Raw genomic sequence first — 25462 nt, forward strand, 5'->3', positions numbered from 1 at the left:
CTTTTTGAAATGCTTATTTTCTTGTTTTCTTTGCTGGATAACTTTAGAGTTATATAACTTGAGCTTTTTTCTATATTTTGTAAGAGTTTGTAGGATCTTTCAGTGTTTCTTTGGTATTTTCTTAGCAAAACAAGCTCATGAATGTTAAAAGCGTGTTCACTTTAATGGGCTGTACACTTTCCATGAATCAAGTGCCCTCATGTCTGTAGGTGTGCTTTTACTATGACTACTCACTCCACTTTAAATGACAAGGTTCACCATGACTGGTTACAGATTTCCTGCTCTGTTTGGACAACAACCTGATTGGTGGACGTGAACTGCATGCCCCACATTATTTGCATAAATGGTGAAGGGGGATTCCCTTGCTTTGCTAGCACTGATCTCTTCCTCTAGACAAAAATTGTGGGAATGTTTCCTATTCGCTCCAGGGCAGATTTGCATATAGAGGGTGGAATACACGGCTCTGACACAGATAGGAGCCGGGGTCAGGTTTAACTGTTAAACTTGACTGTAAATGGCACCTGTGCTGTATGTTTTAACTTGTTTTCATTGCTTGAAGTCAGGAGAATTGAGTAATTTACTTGTTTTTGTATTATTCCTTCACAGACACATTGCAGGTAAGTGAATTGCTTGACTGGAGGACAAAGTTCACTTCCTTGGAACATACGTAATGTTTGGTCTGACTGGTTTTAGTTATGTATTATAGTGACTCTGTATAGCCAAAGGACAGCTTTGAGTTCTGTAGTGATAAGGGCTTTTCATCGATCTGCTACATATGATTTCTTTCTGTTTTACCCGTAAAAGAGTTTGTTTCCCTTGTGAATACAGTTTTTCTAAAAAGTGTTGCCAGGAATGTCATGTCATTCTGCTATCCACAGAGCTCAGCTTTCATTCCTGTTAAACCACATTTGTTTCTGTTTCCTTTTACAAAAAAATCTATCCCTCGTCCTGAGAGAAGAATGCACTCTTTCACAGGTACGCCATTGTCAAATACGGTACACACTACCACACCTATCGAAAAGGAAAGTTAACCTTACACTAAACTCACTCTTACATATCACATCATTTTTTTTCCTTCTTTACTTCTCCTAAATGGCTTAAGCTGGATAACATTGTCTGTTGTTGTTTCTGTTGCTATTTTTGTTGTCAGATTCCCGTCGTCACAGAAGTATTCCGGTGGAGACAGATGAGTCAATGACATCATCAACGCTGAACCTAGCATTGCCCTTGGACTGTGGGCAGGGCTCAGAACACAGAAAGAGGCCAAAGGAAGAGGCCTGGTTCGCCCCTGAGGTAACCGTCAATGACGTAGGCCAGGTGGAATACCCCAAGGACTCCTGGAGAAACCCTATGGGAGACCCTCTGGGTAACCTTCGACCCCAGCCCAGAGCCCCCTCCCTGCATCAGAAAGACATGTCCCCACACACCCCTGACCCTGTCGACCTCAGGTTACACCCCTGCAGAGAGAGGGCTCAGTGGACTGAGGATGAGGACTTCTCTTTCTCTGGGATCGTCCGGCGGGGAGCAGAGGGCTTCCCTGGTCCACCCAGCTGGCCTCGACCTCAGGACTGTTTCCTTAAAGGAGCAGAACACTTGGAGGCCCCTCTTCCTCTCAGGTCTGACTTAAATGACATCCACTGTGTCCCTCCGAGATACCCAGTACACATGCCTCCTCAATGTAAGTAACATGCTGTATATGACAACTGTATTCATATAATTAAAAAGAAAGATATAGATAAATGTATCAAAATGATACTGGAGCTGGGTCATTCCACGAATAGAGTGCCTTTTGCTTCCCTTTGATATTTTAAGTGGAAATTATGTACTATTATTGAATTTTAAAGCATTTTAAACCACGTGGACATTTTTATAAATAATATGAATAGAGACTTGCTAAAGTGCCCAAAAATGTCAAAACATGTTATATTTAATGAACTGCCCTTCAATATAAACCACATGGACATTTTTATAAATCAGATTTTTTTATATATGAATAAAGACTTGCCGAAATGCCAAAAATCTGAATTTTGAAAAGTCTGACTTTTTCTGACTTGTAGGAAGATTTTAACCCACTTAACCCCAATAGTTCGCCGTGTTGTCACCATCAATGTAAAGCTCTAGTTATTTGTTGCTTTGATAAAGTCATTTCTGAAGATGATTATTTAGTTCATGTGATTTCTCCCTCATTTTAAGGTCAACCCTGTTATGGGAACTGAACTCTCATTTTAATATGTTGAAACTATTTATAGATTGTATTTTTTTTCAAAATCAACATTGAACATCTAGTAATAGTCAAATCAGTGTGAAGGCAGATGAGCTGGTTCTACTCTTTACGGCCATTGGTGTTTTTGTGGATAAAAACTGTGGGTGTCAAGCATAACACGATAACCCGTTACCCATATATAGATCGGCTATAAATGTTTTAACGTTTTTTTATATATACACTGCTCAAAAAAATAAAGGGAACACTTAAACAACACAATGTAACTCCAAGTCAATCACACTTCTGTGAAATCAAACTGTCCACTTAGGAAGCAACACTGATTGACAATAAATTGCACATGCTGTTGTGCAAATGGAATAGACAACAGGTGGAAATTATAGGCAATTAGCAAGACACCCCCAATAAAGGAGTGGTTCTGCAGGTGGGGACCACAGACCACTTCTCGGTTCCTATGCTTCCTGGCTGATGTTTTGGTCACTTTTGAATGCTGGCGGTGCTTTCACACTAGTGGTAGCATGAGACGGAGTCTACAACCCACACAAGTGGCTCAGGTAGTGCAGCTCATCCAGGATGGCACATCAATGCGAGCTGTGGCAAGAAGGTTTGCTGTGTCTGTCAGCGTAGTGTCCAGAGCATGGAGGCGCTACCAGGAGACAGGCCAGTACATCAGGAGACGTGGAGGAGGCCGTAGGAGGGCAACAACCCAGCAGCAGGACCGCTACCTCCGCCTTTGTGCAAGGAGGAGCAGAAGAAGCACTGCCAGAGCCCTGCAAAATGACCTCCAGCAGGCCACAAATATGCATGTGTCTGCTCAAACGGTCAGAAACAGACTCCATAAGGGTGGTATGAGGGCCCGACGTCCACAGGTGGGGGTTGTGCTTACAGCCCAACACCGTGCAGGACGTTTGGCATTTGCCAGAGAACACCAAGATTGGCAAATTCGCCACTGGCGTCCTGTGCTCTTCACAGATGAAAGCAGGTTCACACTGAGCACGTGACAGACGTGACAGAGTCTGGAGACGCCGTGGAGAACGTTCTGCTGCCTGCAACATCCTCCAGCATGACCGGTTTGGCGGTGGGTCAGTCATGGTGTGGGGTGGCATTTCTTTGGGGGGCCGCACAGCCCTCCATGTGCTCGCCAGAGGTAGCCTGACTGCCATTAGGTACCGAGATGAGATCCTCAGACCCCTTGTGAGACCATATGCTGGTGCGGTTGGCCCTGGGTTCCTCCTAATGCAAGACAATGCTAGACCTCATGTGGCTGGAGTGTGTCAGCAGTTCCTGCAAGAGGAAGGCATTGATGCTATGGACTGGCCCGCCCGTTCCCCAGACCTGAATCCAATTGAGCACATCTGGGACATCATGTCTCGCTCCATCCACCAACGCCACCACAGACTGTTGCACCACAGACTGTCCAGGAGTTGGCAGATGCTTTAGTCCAGGTCTGGGAGGAGATCCGTCAGGAGACCATCCGCCACCTCATCAGGAGCATGCCCAGGCGTTGTAGGGAGGTCATACAGGCACGTGGAGGCCACACACACTACTGAGCCTCATTTTGACTTGTTTTAAGGACATTACATCAAAGTTGGATCAGCCTGTAGTGTGGTTTTCCACTTTAATTTTGAGTGTGACTCCAAATCCAGACCTCCATGGGTTGATAAATTGGATTTCCATTGATAATTTTTGTGTGATTTTGTTGTCAGCACATTCAACTATGTAAAGAAAAAAGTATTTAATAAGATTATTTCTTTCATTCAGATCTAGGATGTTTTGTTTAAGTGTTCCCTTTATTTTTTTGAGCAGTATATATATTTTTTAGCTCGTGTTCTATTGCCCTTCCCTGTTGAAAACAACATGCTTCCATTCCTCCTGTCACAATGGGAGTTATGGCTGATTTAAGATAACATTGTCACAGTCAACCCTGTTACTTTAATTAGCACTTTTCTTAATTTGAATTCTTGAAATGGGAAAGCATGTTTTTACGAAGGGGAACATTATGAGCTCTTTATGACAGCAAATAAAAATTTGGTGAAAGAAAACGTTTTTTTTAAAACAATTTTACAGTTACCCCACCCAAAAGGCACTATTTTTGTGGAAAGACCAAGCTATTTAACATTTTCTGGGAAGTAGGTGATGTTTTTGTTTAGGTTGTTGTTTATATTACTGTCTGAAATATAGCCTGGATGATCCATGTTCTATAATTCAGATAGTGATGATTTATTTTAATTGGGAGCCCATCCAAGACAGGATGTTAAGAGCATGTCTTCTCACATCCCTCTACAGGCCCTGATCCTGTGCACGGCAGGTGTCCGAGACTGTACACATGTCAGAAACCCGTAAATCAAACCCGTCCCCTCTATAATCGTCATCATTATAACCATCTTCACCCTACGGAACCTCAGCGGGAGCTTCAGCAAGACCCACCATCCTGGTACACTAAATATCCCTATAGCCTACTGGTCTAACATCAGATTGTATCATTAGCCTTATACCAAAACCAATTGGATTTCGCAAGTTCCTAGTAGTGCTTTGTTTACAGTTTAATAGGCAAATGTCAACAGGCAAATGTTTGGTGGGGATCCAGTTTTAGCACTAATGTCTGCTGATGGGCATTACAATATACATATAATTCCTGTTTTATGAGTGTTTGGAGCAGACACCCAAATATTCTATACTGTTTCCCTCTCTAGGACTCCCACAGCTCAAAACAGACTATATGGACAAGGAGCTCTAAAAGACCCCAGTTTGAATCTTCCTCAGCGTGTGGCCCCTCCCAGAGAGGTGATGTCTGAGGTCAGTGTGGTGCCCTCTTACCCAGTGACCCCCGGCCAACCAGGTTGGAGAGGAACAGCTACACAGGAACTGAAGAAGACCATCAGTTTACCTGAGGAGTGCAGTAAGTGCATATCATTCTCCATCCCTCAGCAAAAACTTTATCCCCCCCAAAAAAATTATATTAAAGATAATTGTTCATTAAACAGTGGATTTTCTGTGAATCAGAATGATTGTGTCACCTTATGGCCTTGGCTTGTAAGAGCTCACTATTAAGACTTAAAACCAAGTCTAACATCCACTAAAATGTAAATAGTTGTTTGAGTGCAATTAGCATTCATGTGGATGCCATGCTTGTCTGTTTGATTGCAGGGAATGTTTTTATTACGTATTCTGTGGACACAGCCAGAGAGATGTTTACCTTCGTGAAGTTTCTGATAGATCAGGGCTTTAAACCAGCTGTAAGTTTGCAAACTGTATTTTCCATTGTCTTTTATTCAGAAATTTCCCAATATTTGAAACACTATTTTTCATACATAACTCCTCTCTCTGGCAGATTGACATTTTTGATAATCCAGTCAGAAGAATGGACATCAACAAGTGGATGGACCACTATTTAAAGGATGTAAGTCTAAGTGGTCAGCATTTTTAGAGCATAAAATTGAGCTATTTAATTATGAAACTATACAGAACAAAATGGGTAACATTTTATTTTAAGGGTCAGTAATAATCCATTTATGAATCATTACTCCCACATTTGTAAATGTTAATAAACTAATTATTCACAAATCTATATATATCCCATAAATATCCTGCATTGTGTGCCTATTCTTTTATCAGGTACTGCTGGAATGTCTACCAATGGCTTGCCCATCTTTTTGTGAGAAATTACACTGGTCACTCAATGTATTTATAAAGCATAATTAGTGCTCACTTTAGATTAGGGGCTGCAAAAAACATGTTACTAACGATTAGCAAATGGTTTATAAATGTGGGAGTAATGATTAATAAATGGTGAACACCCACTTTATAAATGCCTGCTGAATAGTTTATTACAGACCCTTAAAGAGATATTGCCAAAATCCCGAAGTAAGGCCATTTATCTACTTCTCCAGAGTCAGATAAACTTGTGGATACCATTTTTATGTCTCTGTGTCCAGTGTGAAAGAAGTTACAGGTAGTTTCTCGAGCCAATGCTAACTAGCGTTAGCGCAATGACTGTAAGTCATACTTCCAGTCATTGCGCTAACGTTAGTTAGCATTGGCTTCGAGAAACTACCTCAAACTTCCTTCATTGGCCTCATTGCCAAAATCCTGAAGTATCCCTTTAAAATGAAGTCTTATCAAAAACTGAACTGACTATGAGATGCTGCGTTGCAGAAGTCAGTGCTGATCATCGTGGTCATCAGTCCTAAGTACAAGGCAGACGTGGAGGGATACGGGGAGGACGAGCATGGTCTCCACACCAAGTACATTCACACTCAGGTAGGCACTTATACATGCACCTGTAAGAATATATCAAATGAATGTGTGTAGCTACAGTCTTTTTTAAAAATTGATTATGGAGTCTCAAGATTAGGACAGTGAGACAAAAAGGTTCTGGGCCTTGGCCACAGCCCCTCCTTGTCATGATGTAGCATAGGTATAAAACACTGCTGTGTAATACAAAAGGAAACATATACTGTACCACAGCCATGTCTAGTTTATGTACAGTATACATTTAATATGCAATGAAGACAATTCATAAAAGCATTAGGCGTTTATCTTTGAGCACCTTTTCCCATTTTAGATCCAGAATGAGTTCATCCAACAGCACTGCCTTAATTTCCGACTGGTACCCGTATTATTTCCCACTGCTACCAAGGTGAGTGGATAGTGAGATGTTTCCCCATAGGGATAGGATTCTATACTGTTGTTATATCCTGTTATATCCTCATGAGTCACTCACGCCGTGGTGTAATGTTACCTATCCCATTCCTGTCTTCCAGAGACATGTCCCCGCCTGGCTCCAGAGTACTAGGATCTACCGCTGGCCCCAGGATACCCAAGACTTGGTTCTCCGTTTGCTAAGAGAGGAACGCTACATCGCCCCCTCTCTGGGGAAAGAGATGACCCTCTCTATACGGCCCCTCTGAGAACTGCTAAACTGATATACACACATTGTTTCTCTGGTACGTAATTGACTTGGATGTTTATATGGCAAATGATTATAGCCTTTTTTTGTACTCAACTGAAATGGTGTGTGGGCGGAGGCGTGTAGCTTAGCACAATTCTCAAATAACCACAAGGTGGCAGTATTTACTTTTTTCACGTTTCAAGTCCTAAAAAATGTGCTCGCTTGACATGTTAGGAGTTAATAGTTACGCCTGACATTGTGTGGTGACAGTGTTCCTAATATTATGTGATCTGAATATATATTTTAATGGAAAGTAATAATGGCCTGTTGACTGTGAGGTTGTTGAATTTACATGCCACACTTTCTTTTATATCGTAGCCTATACCACATAGTTACTACTGTATTACCCAGAATAGCACTAAACCATGAGCAATGTAAAGGTCTCACACTTCTTTGGGTTATAGCAGATAAATAGAACAGGATGTAAAGGTGCTTTTAGGGGCCCCCTATTCATCCATGATTTAAGATCCACAGAGGGGCCACAGGAAGAATCTGTCACTAAATCATCAATCTTCTGCAACAGAGGGAGGGGCTGGGGTTCACACCTATTCTGCTTTTTACACTTGTATTTTATCTGCGGTGGTTTCATCATCCTTTGATGAGCCAAACCAAACTATTTTCTGTCAATAATGGCAATCATACTCCACTGTAAATAACAATAAAGTATTTAAATGGTAGGTGCTGTATTTCTCTGTGTTATGAGACATATGTCTGCTATTCTCAAAAAACAGCCAGTTATATATATCACTATCAGCCTAACGCATTCATTAACCATGAGAGCTTAGTTTCCTGCACCCATAAATCAGTTGCTTGTATGATTGTTCCAATACTTGCACCACACTATACAAAGCCTTATCTGGCCAACTCAAAGCAACCACAGGGTTTGGGGAAGGGGGAGATGAGATACTCTCCTGCAGGTGGCTTGGTGTGTGAAACTGAGCCTGTCATCTTATCAGTGAGGTGAGTGATTGATTAACCTGGGCAAACGGGGCTGTGCCTCCAGATTAGAAGTGGAAATTCTCCAACCATCAACAAGGAGAAAATTCCCTTCACAAGAGAGCTGTGTTAACTGTTGTATGTGAATACTTACCCAGAAATATATAGCCTACAGCTGACTAAACTATCCTGGATTGTGATGCATATGCCTACCTCTCAGCAGAAAACTGCTATTAAACAGACTCACCTCATTTTCACCTGCGCTGATTGGTTTCCAGAGAAAGGGCCGAATCTCACTCAAGGTCAGAGCACACTCCCATTGACAGAAGCTCCCGCTCCATCCAGATGAAATGCTAATGGTACATTCTTCGTCATCAGGGACCCATTGAGTGTGGCTGTGTCCCCAGTCTGAGCCGAGTGTTTGGAGGGGTTTATGGGCCTTTCAGTGGAAGAGAAAAGAGCGGTCTCTGCCCATCCACAACTACAGCCTGGTTTATTATGGAAGGAATTAAATTGACCAATGTGAAGCTTTAAAAATCTATCACAGGGCAGTAGAAAGAGGGTGCGAAAAAATAGGCCTATAATTATAAAAATAGCCCATATTTTTTATGTAGTTGTGGCAAATATTGTTGTGTACCACAATATTGTGTGGACTGACTGAAAGATCTTGTGGAATTTAGAACTATGTCCATTCTATTCTGTTTGTCTATCTTGTCTTGTGGTAAATAAACATTATTTAGAACTAAGGGGAACAGGATGTAGGAACAAAATTGTATTCATATGGATGTAGGAATTATAGGGCCAAAATGGGATACATTTATCAAAATATGGTAATTGTACTGTAATGATGTACTGTACTGTAGTGTAGTGAGGAACTTCTAGAAGTGTTCAAAGAAGGACATACTAGGAAGTGTGTTAGAGCCAATCACAGCACAGCAAACGTTAAAGGGATCCAATCATGCACGAGAGGAAAGGGTCTCGCTAGTGTCTTTTACGACTGCAACGTTAGGTTACGCAGAATGAAAACATGCTTCGGGAACTTGTCTTGACCCTGTAAAGTAGTATGTGGAAGTTTTGTTCTATACAAATGTAATTGCGAATGTCATTGTAAACGAAATCAGTTCATTTCAAGAGCATTTTGTAATCGTTCATCATTTGAAGGCGTCATTTCTGTGTTTCGTTTTTTAAATAGTTTAGATCAGTGGAGTAGTATAATGAATTATTCGAGAATGTTAAGTCATTGAGGAGATTCGATTTTCTGGCCCGCGTTACCCCAGTGCATGGAGTTTGAATCGGGTCAAAAGTGATTGCATTGGTTTTGGAACGGTGCTTCCTCTCGTGCGTGAGCCAAGTGCCATTCAAAACTCATGGCGAAATTCTCTTAAAACCAAAGTGAGGTAGCCTGAGCTAGATTAAGCACGTGGAGTAATGAGGAGTCTGTGTTTTCACATGCTAATGTGATTGTTTTAAAAAATACAAATGCTTTATCTGCCGTCCCAGTAAAAACCAGTTTGATAATTCAAACCTATATATAAATATTTTTTTAAATAGATCTTGTATGTTTCTGGACGATGCACCATGCTGACTTGTTAACAACATGGCCGAGGGGCGCAGATTTACTGCTCTATTTGAGAAGGGCGTTCCTCCCTCGCCGCTTTTGCCCGCTCACGTCACGTGCCGTATATCGGTGCACAGCGGCTCCGGTTAATAGAACTCCCTCATTATAAAACGGGTTGTTTGGATCCTGGATGCTGATTGGTTGATAGCAGGGAGCTATAGCGCCACAATCTCCTCATTCTCTGGGTAATGCCTATTAACCGTGCCATTAGATTTATTAATGCGCATCCACTGTCCCATTATCCCAGCCATTCAATATTCACAAAATTTCCCAACCAAATAAGAAGATTTCAAAATGCATAATACGATTTTGCCTTTCATACTCATGTCCCGCCTAAAGATTTGTAAACCAATTGAAAACCTAACTTCCACTTGCGCGCTTGTAAACGGACCAATGCCAATCGTGAAAATGAGGTGGTTCTAACAGCACATTTTGGGACTGGATCTTGAGTCTTCTGACCCGTGTTGCTGCAGTGTGTCAGTAGCGAGCAGCTAACCAGTAGCGGCAGAGACTAGGGGAGGGTCTGCCGGGGGAGGAATGGTGTTGCCTTTGGGTTAGTGTTGTGATCATATTACAGAGAAGAGGAAACCTTGTCCGCAGTGCCACATTGGAAGCGCACATGAAACCACTGCACGAACAGCCACACTTGATTCTCTTCTCAAGCGTTTTGTTTGCAAGTCAAATACGTGCAGTAAAAATATTCGGTCTCCGCAGGAGAGTAAACTCAACAATTGCCCATTTTTCCCGGATGGATATGCCGTAGCAACACCCGGATTCGGCGAGTGGGGAGAAAGTGGTTTTGGTTTCGCTGGTTTAACTAGCTATGGCCGCTCGAACCAATGCAACGTCTCGTGGAAGCCCAGGATTGTGTTATTTTTGAAGGGACGGGTGGCAGCTAGTTTCAGCACTGTAAATTCTGGAGAAGAGTGGACTATGTCAATAGTAACTGAATCACGGGGCACCTCTATTAGTTACGGTATGGTCCCCCAGTAGCTGCAGCTCAGATTACTCTTCATAGTTTTTCGCCTGCGAAACTAGGTGGAATATGGGCAACTCCGCGGGCTGCCTCGATAAACAAACAAACGAGACTTTGGTTTATTGCTAGGTCGTTTGTGTACATACAACTGATTCCCCGTTCGTCGGTTGCTACATTGTTACAAAGACAATTTATTGTCATTCTGTTCCTAGATGTTGCCCCGGATCATCATCGTTTAGCTAGCGTGGTAGATTGTATCCAGCACAGCAGTCATGTTTGCTGTCCGCATCGTCACCGCTGACTACTACCTTGCAAGTCCCCTCAAAGACTTGGACGTCTGTTATAACGAATTCCGAGAAAGTGACGTGAAGAAAGTACCAGTGGTTCGAATTTTCGGGGCAACACCAGCAGGTATGTTCATCTGGTTTTTAATATGTGGTTTATCCTCTGCTGCTTGGTACAGTACCGCCACGCGGTGCACGGATGTAACACACATTTACAAAAGCAAACTAGAACAATACAGAAAGCGGTGTTTTGAATTATGTTTAGTGAGGTGACACTTTGTAACAAACCATACACCAACTCGCCACTGTTTCCAGCGTGCAAGCGATGCTTCACATAGTTGCTTTGTTTTCAGTCTCGTGTTCCATTCCAGGGCTGTGGACAGACAGACAGACCTTCACCACACCTACATGATCAACATTTGGCACATAACCCACTTTACAATACCTTCAATAAAATAAACTAAGTATATTTTCTGTGCCAAACAACCCGAGGGGATGGTTCCACAGCGACTTGGAATCACAGCATGACAAAGTTTCTACAATGGAGGTGTGACTGTCTGTCTGATTAACTGGTTTCCTGCAGCACTCACCGGAAAAGTGGTTGTAATTTCGAGCCAAATATGGAGGACGGACGCGCTTTGCCTTCTGGTATGGTTTATGTATTGGAATCAGACCACACAAGGAAATATGTTCATGTGTGGGTCAGGGTGTCAATAAAGTGATGTCTGTTAGCCCCTCACCTTTTCATGTGCTGACCTCTGCGTTATAAAGAAGGCAGCTCTAGCAGCTTGCAGACATAAAAAAACAAAACAAAAGTGGACCCTACTTATCATATCAACACTCAGACAATGTCCCTGCACCCCTCACTGACCAGTTTCATTACAGCACTGTAGTGTAACAAGTGGACGTGGGTTGGGTTCACCGATGCCATGTGAAACTTTTTTTGCCACTTATTTTTTTGTATTGTGTTGCATGATCTGTTGAATACTGTTAATGCTTTCTAACCTCCAGACGGTTAGTCGACACTGAGGTCACACTCCGAGAGGCAAGCACAGACAGCCTTAATTTTACACGTATTCCGTAGCTTTTGTATTCTGCTGGAATGTGCTTGGGATATTGTTTTACCTCAAGGTATTGTGAGGCCGTGGCTTTCAATAACAATACAACAAGGCATCTGTTTGGGGATTAGCCGGCTGCATTGTTTTACAGTAACTCTCTCCTGCAGCTCCACTCAGTTTATGTATTACTTGTGGCAAGCCTAAATCAGTGTTGGCTCACTATTTCCAATGTGCAATTGCGCATCAATATGGAATGCTTTGTCTAGAAGCAGCACAACTCCTTTATTTCTCCATTTTGAATAGCTTTGCTGAAGTGCATCTTTAACAGTCATATTACTTTTTTAATCGCTCTGCCATTTTTTAAGTATTTTTATTAATTTTTTTTGTCTTTGACTCCCGTCCTTGATTTTTCCCGAATAAGTCTATAACATACTGTCGTTGTTAGAATCTTAATATCACTAACATTTGTTATAAGCAGTTTTAAGAGGACATGCCCCCCCCTCTCTCCATCTGTCATTCACTGGCTGATGATGGCCATCGAAACTTCCCCTAAACCGTTTCATTAAATGTCACGTGTATATAATAGTCTAGCTTGGAATTTACACAGAGGCAGGGAAATGAAATGCCAAAAAGTGACCTTTTTTTCGCAGTTAATCCGTTTTTATGTCTTTATAGGAGAGCAGATTCTGAACTTTTCAAATCACCTAAAATATATTTTTCCCTTATAGCGTTACTGCAACACTCAAAACGCAGTAATATTTTTCAACTCGGAATGTACCGTTCTGTTCTTCTGAAATGCATTTTCTTAAATGCATAATGTTCCTTAAGACCTGGCCTAACAACAAACCAATAATGAATGATCTTTGTGATGGTGTTTATTTAATCCATTTTAACACTTGAATTGTGGTGTTTTTAGTGTTTTTTTATTTATTTTTATTTGTACATATAGCCTACAGTTACATAAACTAATGAAAATGCTATTTTGTTCTTTAAAATACATGTTATTTCATATTCTAATCAAGCAATAAGGCCCGAGGGGGTGTGGTGTATATGGCCAACGCGTAGTGCCTGGATACAGCCCTTAGCCGTGGTATATTGGCCATATTCCACAAACCCCATAGGTTCCTTATTGCTATTATAAACAGGTTACCGCCGTAATTAGAACAGTAAACAATAGTTTTGCATCCATACCTGTGGTATGTTGTCCCGTATACCACGGTTTTCAGACAATCGGCATCCAAGGCTTGACCGACCCCCGGTTTATGTTACTGTACCTTCATAGACACAACCAAATTATTTATTTTTCATTTTTTTGCACTAGCGTATATGAAATGTATTATATTTTTTTTGACTGTTGACGTCCAAAAGATGGCAGGCTTTTCTAGTGTTAAAAAGAATAGACTGGAAATGGGTCACAGACACCCACACAAAGGTAATACAATCATCTGTCTTGTATACATGCGTCAGGGCCGAGCTATAACACGTTGGCATGTCTCTGTTTCTCCCTACACGCCAATAAATAGGCTAGTCTACATTTGTCTGTAATGCTTTCAAAGCTGTCATGTAACCTAAACACTGATCTCATTCTATGGGAGTTGCTGGACTAAAAAGTAAGTTGTGTGTTTTGCTCGGCTGTGTGTGTGTGTGTTTACATGCGTGGCCCTGTGCGACATGCACCTGGTGTTTCTCTAACCCCTCCCTGTCCTCTCCTGACACGAGCCATGTGCACAGAGCAGACACGAGAGACGCACCATTCTGCCCTCTGTCACTCGACACCACACTTCCTGTTTTCACTTAGTCTGCTTGCTCTTCGTTGGCCAGCCCCTGAGGCCCAGTCCCCGGCCCTAATAGAGCATGGTGTTCTAGTGGTGTGCTGCTGTCTGGTTGCACAGCACATGATGTAATGTACTCCTCTATAGGCCTTAGCTACCTGTCTACGTCCATCAGGGGACCCATATGCATGACGGAACGCTGGAGACGCTGATGCTGTTCTTTCCATGGTTTCCGTTGCTTTTCAGCACGCTCAATCTTTGCTCATTTAGGCCAAATGATAGTGCTTGGGCACAATATGCAGTGGTAATCAGTAATTCATTGCATATGTAAGAGGCCAGCAGCAGCCAGCTCGAGCAGCACTGGCAGGCTTGATTGAAGTTTCCATGCATGGTAAATACAGAGTCTCTCCCACACTGCTGGGAGTTGCAGTTTGCTGCAGTCTTTGAGCTCTGGCAGCATTGATCCTGCTTGATGTCTAGCAAGGCTAGATTTACTAGATCTAGCAGGCATTCTCACTGCCTCAATGCCTGGGAGAGGCAGCCAGGAACCGTTTTTTTTGTTTGTGTTGCTCGTGTGTGTGTGTGTGTGTGTGTGTGTGTGTGTGTGTGTGTGTGTGTGTGCGCGCAGGGGAGGGGAAACTTGCATGACCAATTGACCTGAATGAGGGGTCAAGCAGCGAACAGCGGCGAGAGATAAAACACGGGGCCTCCCTCCAGCCCTCTCTCCTCCTGGCCCCTGCCTCCCTCCTCCCCCTTTACCTCTCACCAGGGGAACTCTAATGCCGTCTAAAGGAATTCCTCCTGGAACCGTCAACAGGATAATGGGGGGGATTCAAAGACCGGGCGTCTCATTAGTTAAAAGGTCATTTTTCTCTTGATTTGCTACCTCCCCTTTTTTATTTATTTATTGGACTCTTTAGCATTCTCAAGATGTAACCTAGGCCTGTGTTTCTTATTAGGCTACTTTAACGTGGATACGGCTATCTACTTATTTCTCATGTTTTGTAGCCACATGGTTGGCTGTCTTTTGTGGGCCTAGTCCCTTTACCCTCAGTTGAATCCATTCCCTTCCAGGCTCGTTCCAATTTCGACTAGTTTTGATGCCAAAAAAATAGCTGCCAGGGAGGAATGCCTTACTCTGTGAGAGAGGAGTTTGCTGTGAATGCAGAGAGCAGCATGAACCCTGGCCCCTGATAATCCTGAGGCTGTGATGTTATTGTCACCAGACACTGGGGCCCCGGGTCTTTAAAAGCCCTTCCGTTGGGGGGTTTCCAGTGAAGACACACACACACACGCCCCTCTCAGCCTGTCCAGGTCTCATTAACCATTAACAAAAGCCTGTTGTTCTTTTGTTTGTCATGCATTCCATCTCTTTGGGCCTTCCTTCCCTAGTACGTCAAGGTGGTCCAATCAGTGCCCCTCTCATGAGTAATGGGAGACAGTAATGGCACCTCGTCGTGTCTTTGTGGTCGTGAAGAAGCAGCTCCGCTCCATGCCACGCCGTGTCTCTGTCATAGGGGCCTCGCATCAAGCCTGGAATTCCACAAGTGCTATCTGGTTTGAAAGGGTTCCGCAGGCACATGATGGACTTTGAAAGCTTAGAAAACTAACCCCCCCCCCCCCCCCCCCCCCCCCATGCAACGGGTATCAATCAAGTGTAAATCAGTGAGGTTGTTTTTGTCCGTTGAATGCTTTAATACTGCAGGTGGCCTCTATGGAGGATTTACAGTGCATTAAAGCTGAAGAATGGGCCCCACCCCTTTCTCTGGGTGATGATGCCGATCACCTGCTGCTGCTTCTAGACTGTGGCTGAACGGTTACTGGGGGTGGTAGGTTTATATCACAATGAACTTTCAATCTATAACTACTGTAGCCAATGCCTTTACCGCCTAGCTGAGTTATCCCTATAGCCTCTAACATAAAGCAGAACGGAATACCTTTTAGTCTGTACTGTGGCCAAGGCGATATATACCTTTTTTAGCCTTTACCTCATAGCTGAGCTATAGACTACGTGCTTACTCTTAAAGGCACCAGCATGCTTCAGTTCGGAGTGAGTGTGCTCGCATACTCCCTTAAAAGACCTTCGCTTGATAAATGAGAAAAAAAGCGGCAATAGTGCTCTTTGTCAATTTTGAGACGTCGTAGCCAGTGACACACTTCCTCAAAATTGTCTGTCGTTAATTTGGACGTTTTTGCTGAGGAGATCTTAGTCGCGCAATTTTGCATCTAGCTAAGATGTTTGGTGCTGTATTTCTCAATGAAAAAATGTGCATGAAAACGATTCGTCTCTCGTTGAAAGACAACAAAGACTTTATTGAAAAATCCTTACTGTTGACCAATCACCGACGAAGAGGCGTAGACTTCGGCTACCGACTTTGGCTTGCCTCAAGAAATTATTTTGTGCCCGAACAGCCGAGAAAACCCTTACCGAAGTCCAAAACGAACAAAAAGGCCACAACGTTGTCATAATATATGCACAAACTCTTCTGAACTGTTTCAGCTGGGAAGCATGCGGACACCTTAAATCTTTAACCTGTAGCTGAACTGTTCTAGGCCTACCTTTTTTAGTCTGGCCTGTAGCTGAACTGTTCCAGGCCTACCTTTTTTTTAGTCTGGCCTGTAGCTGAACTGTTCTAGGCCTACCTTTTTTAGTCTGGCCTGTAGCTGAACTGTTCCAGGCCTACCTTTTTTTTAGTCTGGCCTGTAGCTGAACTGTTCCAGGCCTACCTTTTTTTTAGTCTGGCCTGTAGCTGAACTGTTCTAGGCCTACCTTTTTTTAGTCTGGCCTGTAGCTGAACTGTTCTAGGCCTACTTTTTTTTAGTCTGGCCTGTAGCTGAACTGTTCTAGGCCTACCTTTTTTAGTCTGGCCTGTAGCTGAACTGTTCTAGGCCTACCTTTTTTTAGTCTGGCCTGTAGCTGAACTGTTCTAGGCCTACCTTTTTTAGTCTGGCCTGTAGCTGAACTGTTCCAGGCCTACCTTTTTTTTAGTCTGGCCTGTAGCTGAACTGTTCTAGGCCTACCTTTTTTTAGTCTGGCCTGTAGCTGAACTGTTCTAGGCCTACCTTTTTTAGTCTGGCCTGTAGCTGAACTGTTCTAGGCCTACCTTTTTTACTCTGGCCTGTAGCTGAACTGTTCTAGGCCTACCTTTTTTAGTCTGGCCTGTAGCTGAACTGTTCTAGGCCTACCTTTTTTTAGTCTGGCCTGTAGCTGAACTGTGTGCCTTTTGTCTTGTATGAGGGGAGGTTTTTCCTGAGTGCTCTCTTGCTCTCTGATTGCTCTCTCGGCTTCCTCTCTCTCTCTCTCTCTCTCTCTCCTGAGGTTTTTCTGTACAGTACACATATGCCCTTGCTGCAGCGCCCGGGTCTGGGTGATTGATGGCTTTAATAGCTCCCTCCGGTTCTACAGTGGCTTTTTGAATGCGTCGCCACCGCCGAGGGCAGAGATGTGGGGCTGCAGCGCTAGTCATTGTCCCTGCCATCCTTTTCTGTCGCCCAGGTGGAGTTAGGTGACACCCTGGTCTTTCATACTGTAGGTCTGTACCCACCTAGCTCTCAGACTTCACCTTAGACAGGTTTCAGTGAACAGAAAAGACAATCGCAGCCTCACAGCAAAGCCTTTCATTTCAGTTTGTCAATTGACTAATGGCTTACAGGGGGAACATTTTACGCTCAACTTTGCCAGGTGATTTGTTTCGGCTGAATTAACGGCAGGATTTTGTGGATCTGGTAAAAAGGAGAAAGAGATGTCTGCAGTGCCCGAGTGAGATGGAACCTTGGTGGGGTGGCCACGCTGATATTTTTCGGTGGGCCGTATATCTGTGTGATAGATGGTGGATTCATTAGCACAGGGGAGTTGAATGGGACTACACAGCCACTGTAGCCTGGCCTCTGGGCTGGCTCGCCTCAAGGTGGGCTCGGCTGAATCTGAGACGGTGCTGCAGACCGGTGTGTGTGTGTGTGTGTGTGTGTGTGTAGGACTATTATGTGCTGTCAGTCTTGATTGGTGTTGGGCTTTCTAGTTGCGCTCTCCTCTCAGGCCTCCGGCCATGCCAAGGTCACTCCACCAGAGGGAGTCCAGGATCTCACTGGATGCTGCATCACAAATGGCAGCCTATTCCCTTTTACAGTGCACTACTTTGGACCAGGGAACCTATATATCGGGAATAGGGTGCCATTTTGAAAGCAGAAACCAGCCACCTCTCCTCTCTGGTACTGGCACCTGTCTGAGGAGCTCCACCTTACTACTGCAGGCGCCGCGCCATGACGGTTCGCCCAGCCAGCTTCGTGTGTGTGTGTTTCACCTCCCACCTTCTGACAGGCCACTGCTGGATGGTTAATTGTCTGAGTGAGCAGCTCTTTTCTGCACGGTTTGATTTTGGCTGGGTCTAATCAATAGGAGACATGCTGTGTTAATAACACACACAGAGGTGGAGGTGGCCGGCCAGGTCTACCGCTCGCTGCTGGTAAATACGTCTGCTGGCTGCAAATCCCACTGACTGACTGAGCCACAGACATTTACCTCCAGGCTGATGGGGAGGTCGACGTAACAGACGGACACCCACCCAGCCAGACAACAGACGGACGGACGGACCAGCCAAGCTCTCTCTACCACATCCGGGACTATAGCAGACATGGGACTTCTGTCCTTAAACACCTGCCCTAACCACATTCTAGGCAGTACTATGGGCCTGTGGGGATATCAGCGGGCTGTTGTTGCTCTCATCAGTAGGCCTCGTATGTGTCTTCGGTCAGCTTTTACTGCTGCCTGCCGGTGAGGTAATGCGATTAGTCCCTGACTGAAGCTGGGCTGGATTACTTGCGTTGGTCGCAAGCGTCAGGCCAGGAAATGCCTCCTTTTTTTCTCTCTTCCTCCCCCGGTACTTTATGAAATACGCCTGTGTTCTTCTCGTTTGATGTGGAGTGCTCAGTAACTGTGGGCTGTCTCCCTGCCAACGGTTGTGTTGGGATATTAAGTGGGCTTGTGTTCTTTGAATGCAGGGAGTCCCTAAAAAGCAGGTACTGCCTGTGTGGTCCCGCTCTGGTCCAGTGTTGGCACGTGGAGTTGGGTCACTTTGGGTTGCTTCTGAGTGTTCCGACCCTTCCTCTCTTCTCCGGGCTCTTTGTCCCTACGTTAGAGGACTGAGGGAGAGGGGCCCTGCACGGGCCATTCAGGCTCTCTGTCCCCCAGGCCACTCACTCACTGTTGTATGGAAAACTGTAGTGTTTCAGGCAGATTTTGAAGATCTTATTTTAAAAGAATGAAATCATTTGGCAGAGAAAGAGCCTGGACTGGAATGCTTTGAACCTGTTATGCTGTGCCTTCAATCTGGATGTTGATAAAACACCACACACACACACACACACGCACGCACGCACGCACGCACGCACGCACGCACGCACGCACGCGCGCGCGCACGCGCATGGATTAAATTCTTATCGGTAGGTCTTATGTATCTGCCATTGGGGACGGAGAAGTAGGACTGCAGCTTTCTGTTTTGAAGCTGTAGCTACGACAGGAAAGCCCTGCTTTCTGAACGGAAAGCCCTGCTTTCTGAACACCCCATTCTACGCTCCCCTTCCTTGTGAGGACCCGCATCTCAATGTGCCTGTGAAGACCAAACGGCATGTCTTGAGATCAATTTTTAATTCCACAGTTCCACTGTACACAGTGTGTATGAAAGCAGGCTTATTAAAGGGGGGTGGGGAATTCTGGCTGGCTCTAAAAATAGCCCGGCTTGTTTTTTTTTTGTTTTTAAAGGCAACCAAGCTTGCTTCTTTCTGTTCTGTCAGTGCTGGAGGAGCACAGTGAAGGGGGGGCTACATGAAACACTGAGATTCTGGGTCGACCAGAACGTGGTCTTCTGCTGCTGTCTTCATTTTAGAAGAGTTTCATGCCTGCCCCTCTTTATAAAAAGCATCCGTTTTTTTTCTTGAAGGGAAATGTCTAAACCTGTTCCCCATATCCCCTTTGTTCTCCTAGCTACCTTATTTTCCCTCACAGCACTATATCGGCTGCAATTTGGTGTGTGTGTGTGTTAGAGGGAGGAAGGGAGTCTCGCTCGTCTAATGCACCAATCACGCCTCCCCAACGCTGTGTGATGTGTGGCACAGAGACATGCCGTGAATATCAAATTTCGACGTGCTGAAAATGGGCACGCAGACCTGTTAAGGGAAAATGTCCTGTTGTCTGGCTGTGTTTTTATCTTGATCAGGGCGTTTCGGACACGGGCAGACACTGGAGCGTACAAACAACGCTGGTGACAACTCAGATTTGGATGTTGATGGCTGTTGTCGTGGTACCTTGCTCGCTCTCTCTCTCTCTCTCTCTCTCCCCTTCCTTTATTTCTCTCTTATCTACCTGTCTCTCTCCCCCTCTTTCTTTCTCCTCTCTTTTTCCTCTTTCTCCTTTCTCCTCTCCTCACTCGCTTTCTCCTCTCCTCTCTCGCTCTTTCTCCTCCTCCTCACTCACTTTCTCCTCTCCTCTCTCGCTCTCTCTCTCTTTCTCCTCTCCTCTCTCGCTCTTTCTCCTCCTCCTCACTCACTTTCTCCTCTCCTCTCTCTCTCTCTCTCTTTCTCCTCTCCTCACTCGCTCTCTCCTCTCGCTCTCTTTATCATTGGATGGAGATGGCTTCCGGGCCATTCTGATATTAGCCACAGCACTAGCCTACGGTAGATCGTGTGCAACACTTGGTCTAGCTAGCACATTAGGCTGGAAACACAATAGCTTCATTTGATTCCACCTCTCACATTTTTTAATATCTCAAGGGAAGACATTTACATAATATATTATTTCATCGCAAAGTTCAATTCGGATTCAGACGCCGTCGGTCTCCCTTTGTTCTGTTGACTGCCGTGGAACAAGGGTATCCATTTGTCATTTTATTTACAATTTCACAGTCGCTCTCCAGTCCAGACTGCTTGGCAGTTTCTGACGAAATGAATATTTACGTTCTCTAACACCAAATGTGTCTGTATTTTTAATTGCCTGGGTTGGAATATCAGACTGCTTGTTAGTACAGAAGCGTCCAGGCTAATGGTCAACCAGCAGCATGTGTGGTCTTACATATTGAGTGTTCACAGTGATGCTGTTCATCCCCTGGTGTGTGTGTGTGTGTGTGTGTGTGTGTGTGTGTGTCGTAAGGCTAGTCTACACACTTCTGTCAGACTGGGAGCTGCAGACACAGAGGATACCCTACCCGCTGGTCACTTCTCTCTCTTCTCTCAGGGCTTTATTGGAATGGGAAACGTATGTTAACATTGCCCAAGCAAGTGAAGTAGATATGAAACAAAAGTGAAATCAAAACGAACAGTAAACATTACACTCACAAAAGAGCAAAGACATTTCAAATGTTATATTATGTGCAAGTAGTTAACGTACAAAAGGGGAAGATAAATAAACATAAATATAGGTTGTATTTACAATGGATTTTGTTCTTCACTGGTTGCCCTTGTGGCAACAGGTCACACATCTTGCTGCCGTGATGGCACACTGTGGTATTTCCCCCAGTAGATATGGGAGTTTATTGAACTTGGGTTTGTTTTCGAATTCTTTGTGGGTCTGTGTAATCTGAGGGAAATATGTGTCTCTAATATGGTCATACATTTGGCAGGAGATTAGGAAGTGCAGCTCAGTTTCCACCTCAGGCTGTGTGCACACTGCCCACAAAATGACTTCTCTTGAGAGCCAGGTCTGCCTACGCCGGCCTTTCCCTCTCTGTTCTCCTCTACCTACTGTGCAATCCGTTCCTGCAGATCCAATTTCTCTCTCTTCCTAATTCTCCCCCCCCCCCCCTTTATTTATTTTTTGTTCCTTTTTCCACAGCTACTTTCTCTCTCCGTGTGTCAGAGACGACCTGTCCCGGCAGGTGTCATGTCACTTTGTGTTCCTGTGTCCTGTTCAGAACGTGACTAGGTCAGAGATGCATGTGGGACTGCAGCTGCCCTCCCCGTGCTCTACTCTCCCTGACCCTGTCAAGTTCACCCTGAGCCACAGTCACATACCTGAAGATGCAGGGAGAGAAGTCATTCCCCGACGCTGTTCATTCCCTGCCGTGTGTGTGTGTGTCGTCAGGCTAGTCTACACACTGCTGTCAGACTGAGAGCCGCAGACACGGAGGATACCCTACCCGCTGGTCACTCTGTGGAGCTCTTCTCGTGCTCTTTCACCCTCCCTCCCTCTCTCTCGCTCGTTCTCTCTATCGCTCTCGCGCTTTCTCTCGCGCTCCTCCACTCGCTCTTCCCCTCTCCTTTGTCTCGTTCTTTCTCTCGCTCTTTCTCTTTCCCTGTGCTCTCCCTCTCCCCTCGCTCCCTCTTCTGTCCCTTTGTTCTCCTCTACCTACTGTTCAATCAGTTCCTGCAGAACCAATTTCTCTCTCTTCCTAATTCCCCACCCACCTTCCTTTCTTCCTTTTTCCACAGCTACTCCCTCTCTTCCAGTGTCAGAGACGACCTTTCCCTGCAGGTGTCATGTCACATTGTGTTCCTGTGTCCTGTTTAGGGGGGGGGGGTCCCGGTCAGTGATGCGTGTGGGACTGGATCTACCCTCCCTGACCCTGTCAAGTTCATCGGCCTCTCACCCTGACACCCCTCCTTCATCGCCCTGAGCCACGGTCACATACCTGAGCTCCAACACGGTGGAAGACATTAGTGAAGATGCAGGGAGGGAGAGAGAGAGAGAGAGAGAGAGAAGTCGGGGCTTTCTAATCTGACTGGACAGGTGGTTTTGGATGTGTGGCCTCTGCCTCAGTGTTGGCATACTAGCATAATGCACTTCACAGCCCCCTCTCTCCTCTCCGTCTCCTCCTCCTCTTCCCGTCCTCCAGTTGTCGTTGCATCTCCAGTGGGTTCTGTCCTGCCCCCAGGCTGTGCTGTTCTGGTCTGTCCTCCTCTGACGCTCCTCATCATTAAGCATAGTGCTTGGGTCTGTGGTCAGACCGATGTGGCTTTGTGTCCGGACTATGTGGGGAATAAAGCTGCCCTGGTGGCAGAGTTCTTCAGCCTGCTAGTAATAGTCTTCCCCCCCTCGACTGTAGCTAGAGGCTCAGAGGGCCACTGGTATTAGCGGGCCACAAATATAAACATGGAGTAGGCGAGAGGACTGGACCACAATAACACACAGAGCGGTGAGGGAGCGAAGGTCAAGCCACAGAAACCAGGTCCTGGTTCAGTCTGTCGGTCTCGTGTGGGCTGTGGTTCTGTGGACCTGCGCGTGTCACTGCGACGGTCACCCACTGCAGTGGTAGCGAGCCGGACTGTATCCCCTCTCTGTCTCTCTCTTCCTCCTTCTCTCGCTACCGTTCTGTCATTCTATCCCGCTAATAAAGACACTCCCCGTGGAATGTTAGTCATTTGGCCTCCTCACCTTCTCAGGTTTTTGTATCTTATGGCTCACTTGCACCCGTCGCTTCTTGAGGTGGTTGGGCGTGCAGACTTTGATTGATTGAACATGTTTGTGTGAGCACAGCCAGAGCTGGCAGGACATCGATCGACAGGCTGCCGTCGCACTAATCGCACAGGTCTGGCAGATACACACACACACACACACACACACACACACACCCTTCTAGCCCACCTGATTAATGCGACTGGTTGAGACAGGTGTGCCGGGGTGCAGGTGATGCTCATTGAAAGGTCATCGATTTGTCTATCTCACCACGTCTGACATTGGGCAGCTGTGCAGCGATGACTCACCCTGGATAAAGAAGAGTCTGTACAGGCATGTTGCTACGGCGATGGTGGTCTTAGTGGTCCAGCTGATGGACCTACTATCCTGGTTATTCCCCAGTCATAGTATTTCCTTCCCGCTGTGAGACATCTCTGACTGCTTGGACTTATATTCCTGTCCCCCCCCAGGGGGGATGTGTGTGTGTGTGTGTGTGTGTGTGTGTGTGTGTGTTTCCTCTGGAAATATGCGTATCAGTGGGGGAGAAGGTCACAGCATTTTTATGGAGAAGGAATGACGAGCTCAGTTCTGCTGACTTTTCACTTCAAAATGAAATGAGCCCAATAACATATTGTTAAAATTGTTTGCTAAAATTATTTTAACGTATTTGACCGTGCATATAGCTAGTGACTGGGGGGGTGGGGGGGGGTGGAGGGTAGTTGCATATCGGGATATAATTTTTGAAGATGTATCATTTTGACAATATCGCAATATTATTTTTGCACTAGTTGACTGTACCTGCACCAAAACTCCAGTATTTTTCCTTCATAGCTTGTTCTCCTTTTTAAATAGGGAGCTAATTTGTTTTCAGCACTTTTTATTTCCATGACCGATCAAAATGTGGTTTTCTCATGTCTCTCTCTTGTCCCTCTGCAGCAGACACATGGTGAGCAATATGTTTGGAACATCGAAATGCAATAAAATCACAGTATCGAATCACAATACATATAGAATCGGCAGAATCTCAATAAATATCGTATCAGCACCAAAGTATCATAATAATATCGTATCGTGAAGTCCCTGGCAATTCCCAGCCCAACATATAGCCCATCCATATTATCAGGTATACCATAAGCAATTAGCATTATCACCTGTTGCCCAACTGATGCAGCATAGTGGCTATAAATAAATATAGTTGAAGGACCAAGTTGCCTATCTGCATTTACCCTATTGGGCTAATCATTAGCTCAATCCCGAATGTGATCTATTTTTATTAAAAAAAAATTACCCTTTTTTCTTCCCAATTGGTAGTTGCAGTCTTGTCTCATCGCTGCAACTCCCGTACGGACTCAGGAGAGGCGAAGGTCGAGAGCCGTGCGCCCTCCGAAACACAACCCAACCAAGCTGCACTGCTTCTTGACAAAATGCCCACTTAACCCGGAAGCCAGCCGCACCAGTATGTCGGAGGAAACGTATTGGTGCTGTGGCGCCCGGCCCGCCACAGGAGTCGCTAGTGCGCGATGGGACAAGGACATCCCTGCCGGCCAAACCCTCCTCTAACCCGGACGACGTTGGGCCAATTGTGGGTCTCCCGGTCGCGGCCGGCTGCGACATAGCTTGGACTCGAACCCAGAATCTGTAGTGGCACAGCTAGCACTGCGACGCAGTGCCTTAGACCACTGCTCCACTCAGGAGGCCCCGAATGTGATCTTTTAACTAGTTAGCATCATATTGATGAATTTTATGTTCCAAAAAATTGCATGAACACAGTGACCTATAATGTAGGTATCTGTTAGGGTAACGTGGGGTAAAACACCCCCTGCCTGTACTTCTCACAGAAACCACTTCATGTCACCATTCTCCCCCCAACACTTTCCCTGGTTGCCACTCTTGCTCAACAAAAAAACGTCATCCGTCTCATCACAATTGAAGTTACTCCCCCAAAAATGTATTTGAGGTAGGGTGGATTTTCTTTTTTTACCCCAAGTTACCCTACAATAGACAGGTGTTACATTTAGCCCCACTCTCCCCTATGCACTCAGGAATAAAGTAGGAATGGAAAGCTGGATCTCCCTCTTTTTAACAAAGGCCATTTTAAAACGGCTATTTCTCCCGTAATTGCATTAAGCGTTGTTGTGCATGGATTGCTTGTCAGAATGCATGTTTCCCTCCCAATGGCACTCGCAACTGGAATACACCTCGAGAGGAATAGCCTATTTCTCTCGCATAGAACACACAACATAGATATACTATTCTACTATGGG

General features: G+C 45.1%; 2 protein-coding genes across 4 annotated transcripts in view; both read left to right on the plus strand.

The window, feature by feature from the left end:
- The first annotated feature begins 376 nt into the window (after nucleotides 1-376).
- On the plus strand, nucleotides 377-7849 carry traf3ip2a (TRAF3 interacting protein 2a). The gene is made up of 10 exons (XM_014205011.3): nucleotides 377-617; nucleotides 959-975; nucleotides 1151-1678; nucleotides 4508-4655; nucleotides 4915-5120; nucleotides 5369-5457; nucleotides 5553-5621; nucleotides 6377-6481; nucleotides 6786-6860; nucleotides 6985-7849. Exons 2-10 carry the CDS (start codon nucleotides 960-962, stop codon nucleotides 7129-7131), a joined length of 1383 nt encoding a protein of 460 aa, XP_014060486.1. The 5' UTR covers nucleotides 377-617; nucleotide 959; the 3' UTR covers nucleotides 7132-7849.
- Nucleotides 7850-9935: 2086 nt separating this feature from the next.
- The window catches only part of rev3l (REV3 like, DNA directed polymerase zeta catalytic subunit), a 50243-nt gene continuing 34716 nt past the window's right edge, over nucleotides 9936-25462 (plus strand). Inside the window, exon 1 of one of the 3 annotated variants that reach the window (XM_082976806.1) lies at nucleotides 9936-11113. Coding sequence is in view for 2 of the 3 variants with exons in the window: in XM_082976804.1 (XP_082832930.1) it covers nucleotides 10975-11113 (139 nt within the window). In the remaining variant the exon portion in view is untranslated. The remainder of the gene's footprint in view (nucleotides 11114-25462) is intronic. The other 2 variants (XM_082976804.1, XM_082976805.1) reach the window with 2 other exon arrangements.

Source organism: Salmo salar, chromosome 06 (genome assembly GCF_965601325.2).
Source record: "Salmo salar chromosome 06, fSalSal1, whole genome shotgun sequence".
Taxonomy (NCBI): Eukaryota; Metazoa; Chordata; class Actinopteri; order Salmoniformes; family Salmonidae; genus Salmo; species Salmo salar.